Source organism: Sinocyclocheilus anshuiensis, unplaced genomic scaffold (assembly GCF_001515605.1).
Source record: "Sinocyclocheilus anshuiensis isolate Anshui unplaced genomic scaffold, SAMN03320099.WGS_v1.1 scaffold694, whole genome shotgun sequence".
Taxonomy (NCBI): Eukaryota; Metazoa; Chordata; class Actinopteri; order Cypriniformes; family Cyprinidae; genus Sinocyclocheilus; species Sinocyclocheilus anshuiensis.
Genome location: NW_015542477.1, coordinates 2,515,767 through 2,519,967, shown reverse-complemented (window position 1 = coordinate 2,519,967; position 4,201 = coordinate 2,515,767). Strand labels below are relative to the sequence as shown.

Genomic DNA, 4,201 nt, shown 5'->3' with positions numbered 1-4,201 from the left:
ATTACTTCATAAAAATTTCAGTTAATATTTTGTCTTATGGACTGTAGGTAAACATCTGCTATGTGAAACAGCTTATTCAGGACAGCACTACTAAATAAAAATAAATGTTCTTTTTAAAACGAATAACATTTTAATATAAAAAAAATCAGAATATTTTCAGAGATCTCTGGTTGCGGCTATCAATGAAACGGAGCAAAAAGTAGCACAGAGTTTAAAGGATGGAATTCAGCTCGCCTTTGAGGTACTATGAACACCTTATTGTTGTCTGAATTGTGAATAATACGTCTGTTCTGAGGTACTGAAACCGTCTTTATGTTTCAGAGAGCAAATGAAAACCTTGATAACATGAGTAAACTAGAGATCAAAGAAATGCATTGGCTGAAAAAACAGGTGTGGTCACATTTTAGGTTCTATTTTACATGCATCTTATTGTACATGCAAAGATTACACAATGCCGCTAATCGTCCATATCAGGTTCCCCTATATAACGAGAAGGTCGCAGTGTTGGAATCCACTGTCCATAAGTTAGAAGAGGAGATCTTGGATCTCGTTTCCCTCAGCCCAGGCAATGAGTTTCTTGCGCAATCTGCTAGCCTTGGGTCCCATGATACCCACAATATGGACAGGAACATAATGAAAATAAGCCCTGAGGAAACATCAGGTAATCCAAACATGCCTAATAATAGCAGTGATCAGTCTAAGAATAAAAATAATTAACTGAACACATGGTGCTTTATAATTATTTTGCATTGACATTTTATAACCAATAGATGGCACCATAACAGTAGACATACTGAAACACTAAAATACCAGGAGAAATCCCTCAATGATGGTTGCTTGCTAGTGCTGGACCCTTAAATTCAAGAGTGAAGGAAATTCTAGGTCTGTTATTTCTTCTATTTGGATAGTAATCATTTTGAATTATTAGCAAAATATATGTTCACATTCAGTCTTATTTGTAAGCCTAATATGTTGAAAATGCAAAACATTTATCTCGTCACATTCTGTCAGAATTACATGACTCATACAAAACTCCCAATTACAGATTCTCCTGAAAATGACTGGATTTTATCTGCAAAATAAAAAGCTAAAAGACCATAGAATTTTTTTTTCTAAAAGCCCATAGGAAATACTCTAACCCACGGTTTCACAGACAGACAAGGCTTAAGCCTAGTCCCAGACTAAAATGTAAATCTGAGCGGTTTGAAACTGAGAAACGTGCACTGATTGATCTTAAAATACGTCAGTGCCCTTGTTTTGTCCTAAGATGCACACCAGTGATGTTTTTTTTTTAAGGCATGTTTATAAAAATTACTTAAATGTCCTAATTGAACTATGGCCTAATCCTGGCTTAATCTAAGCCCTGTCTGTGAAACCAGGCCTAAATGATACAATGCTCATTTTCTTCTGAGTTTCAAGACTACAAACTGACAAGCTCCGATTGATTACCACTCTTCTTTGCCAGCAAACAATGAACAAAGCAAGTAAGACTTTAATAATGATCCTAAGTACAAAACTTTCAGCTAATCATGAAACACATTTTCTTAGAAATGAGCACTTCTCGTTTCACTACACTCACTCTCTCTCACACACACACACACACACACAGACACACACAGACACACACACCACAGCCCAGTAGCAGGTTATACGGAGGATGGGCGACTCTGAATGCTGCCACTGGCACTGTTCAGCTCTCACTAATGGCTCTCAAAGTAGAGGTAGTCTTGTCATTATACCCACAATACATTACAGGGCAGCTGTGTTTTCATTACCGCTCAAAACTTCATGTCCTCAGCAGTTTAAACTTAATGGCCTCCGAGTGCAGCTGCTACACATACTACACTGACGTTGGCCATCAAATAGCTGACATTAATCACCCATAATGCCTATTCCTTTCCAGATCTGCTCGACAGACCCCGGTATCCCCTCCAGCCATTAACAGAAGTCGAAGGGGCTCAACAGAAAAGCAATGTGACCGCCTCTGGTAGCACAACAACTTCCACCCCACCTGACTATAGCGAAATGTTCAGCGGTCAGACTGATTTCACGGTAAGGACAATACTAGCTGTGTTCGCCCCACCTAGTCACATTACGGGTGAAGATGGCATCAATAAACAATCATTAATTTTTGATTAGCAACGAATCCATGACTAATGACACGCCACCTCAGAAGAGCCCTCTGTGCTTATGTTTGAGATATTATCAGGCAAAATACCCAGAAAGGATCTTTGCCAAAGGCAGCAAATCTTGAAAAGGCTCTCTCAGTGGCACATAAGCAAGATAAAGTCTGTGGAAAAAGAGCGTCTGTGATTTCCCCACTGCCTTTTCCAGGCATCATGGGCTAGAATATAGATGAAACAAGCAGGGATGGGGAACAGTCACTACCCTTGTTAGTGAAGCCAAACTGGAAGCCATTTTAACGTGCTGTGTTTGTGTAAAGGGGCCGACGCATCTGGGCTCGCTGGAGCAGAAGCTGCTGTGGGTGATAGGTAAAGCATACCCCCTGCACCCACAACCAAATGACCAGGCGGATATGGGCGAGGAGATGACCTTTGACCTGCTTCAAACTGAAAGGTGGCCGGTTACAACAGAGATCATCCATAGAAAGTTTAAACGGTCAAGTTCACAGTCTGGAGAAGCTGATGAATCTGTAAACGACACCTGTGAAATTCAGCAGTTGGATAAAAATTTAATTACAAATGGCGAATAATATATACACTCAAAATAACAATAAATGATACTGTATGCATAATTCTGTAAACGACACCTGTGAAATTCAGCAGCTGTTGGATAATAATTAAAACAGGAACGGCAAACAATTTATGCACTCCAAAAAATATATAAAGCAATAAATAATTTATAAGTAATACTTTGTATGCATGTGATATAAATATGATTATACACACACACAAACACAACACAAAAATAAACAAACAAACAAACAAACACACACTTAGTTCTGTGGAAGCTGCACTTTATTTGAAAATCACCCAAATTCTGCTTAAATTTTTTTTTTGTCATATAAACAAAATATAATCTGCAGGGATGATGCAGTAAATGCGCTAAATCAATGGATAGAATCGCCCTCATATTCGGACCACCTTTTGTGTACTTCCCTATTGGACTGGGCCTGTTTTATGTACACGGGCACTGATCAACAGCGTCCCCTTTCTTCACTCCACTGGACCTACAGCTAGACACTACCGACCCCATCCCGATACCGACAGCAACCTGCGTTTCTCGCTCACATTCACACACTCGCACCCACAAACACATACACAACACACAACTGTTCTCCTCCCGGATGGCCCGAAAACGAAGGCGACTCTGCACATTCAGGTTGAAAAGGCAGCCATATAACTGTCAAATGTAAAATAATGACATGCCAAGCAGAAAGCAATACAGATCTTCCCCAAATGCAATGTCGCTGAATCACAAATGTAGTGCTTTGCTAAATGCTCCCTCACGAAAACCCACCCACCTCCCCGGGGCACAGAACTGACTATGTGGCATAATGATTTGTATATTTGATCCTATGTCCGTTACGTATGGAGGGCGGTGAGCGTTTGAGCTACAAAGAAATTGCACTAGATGTACAACAGCTTCTGAGAATACTTAGTGCTGTATCAGTCAGTTTATAGGTGTCCATTTCCCCCCTTTTTTATATTATATATATATTTTTTCATAATTCAGTCACTCAAAATCTGAATTATACAACCAATCATACCCATATGAACGCATAATTCGAAACACCTCCTGTAAGGAAGAGTTCAAAAGAAAAAAAAAAAAAGATGATTAATTTCTTTCATGTCCTCAGTGGGTAAATCATAAATAAATACAGATAATACACAAGGAATGTCTACTGCAAACGTCATAAAGTAGAAATCATAGTAGAAACCGATGTTAGAATTTCTAATTGGTGATGGTTAAATCAGGTAATGCTTGATTGGTGATCGGATAAAGACAGAACTCCACCCAAATCCCTCCCTGATCCCTCTTTTCGCATTCCATGTAAAAAAGTGAAGCCGTGTTTGAGTGAAAACCCACCACATTCCGGCACTCGCGCTCTCTCAACACCCATGTGTTTCGTTATAGACCGTACAATAACTTTTACCGCGACAAATTACAAAATGAGCGCTGTGTCCTCCATCTCTGGGCAACAGAGTCTTACCCCTCCCAACCCCACCCAACGTATCCC

The 4,201-nt window shown here is 39.8% G+C and overlaps 1 protein-coding gene across 1 annotated transcript in view; it reads left to right on the top strand.

Annotated features, from left to right (window-relative positions):
* Positions 1 to 2,809, top strand: part of ccdc83 (coiled-coil domain containing 83) — a 5,110-nt gene extending 2,301 nt beyond the window's left edge. The window contains exons 5-9 of the mRNA XM_016493420.1: positions 150 to 241; positions 322 to 390; positions 475 to 661; positions 1,904 to 2,052; positions 2,444 to 2,809. Coding sequence (XP_016348906.1) covers positions 150 to 241; positions 322 to 390; positions 475 to 661; positions 1,904 to 2,052; positions 2,444 to 2,713 — 767 coding nt within the window. The 3' untranslated portion in view covers positions 2,714 to 2,809. The remainder of the gene's footprint in view (positions 1 to 149; positions 242 to 321; positions 391 to 474; positions 662 to 1,903; positions 2,053 to 2,443) is intronic.
* Positions 2,810 to 4,201: the final 1,392 nt, after the last annotated feature.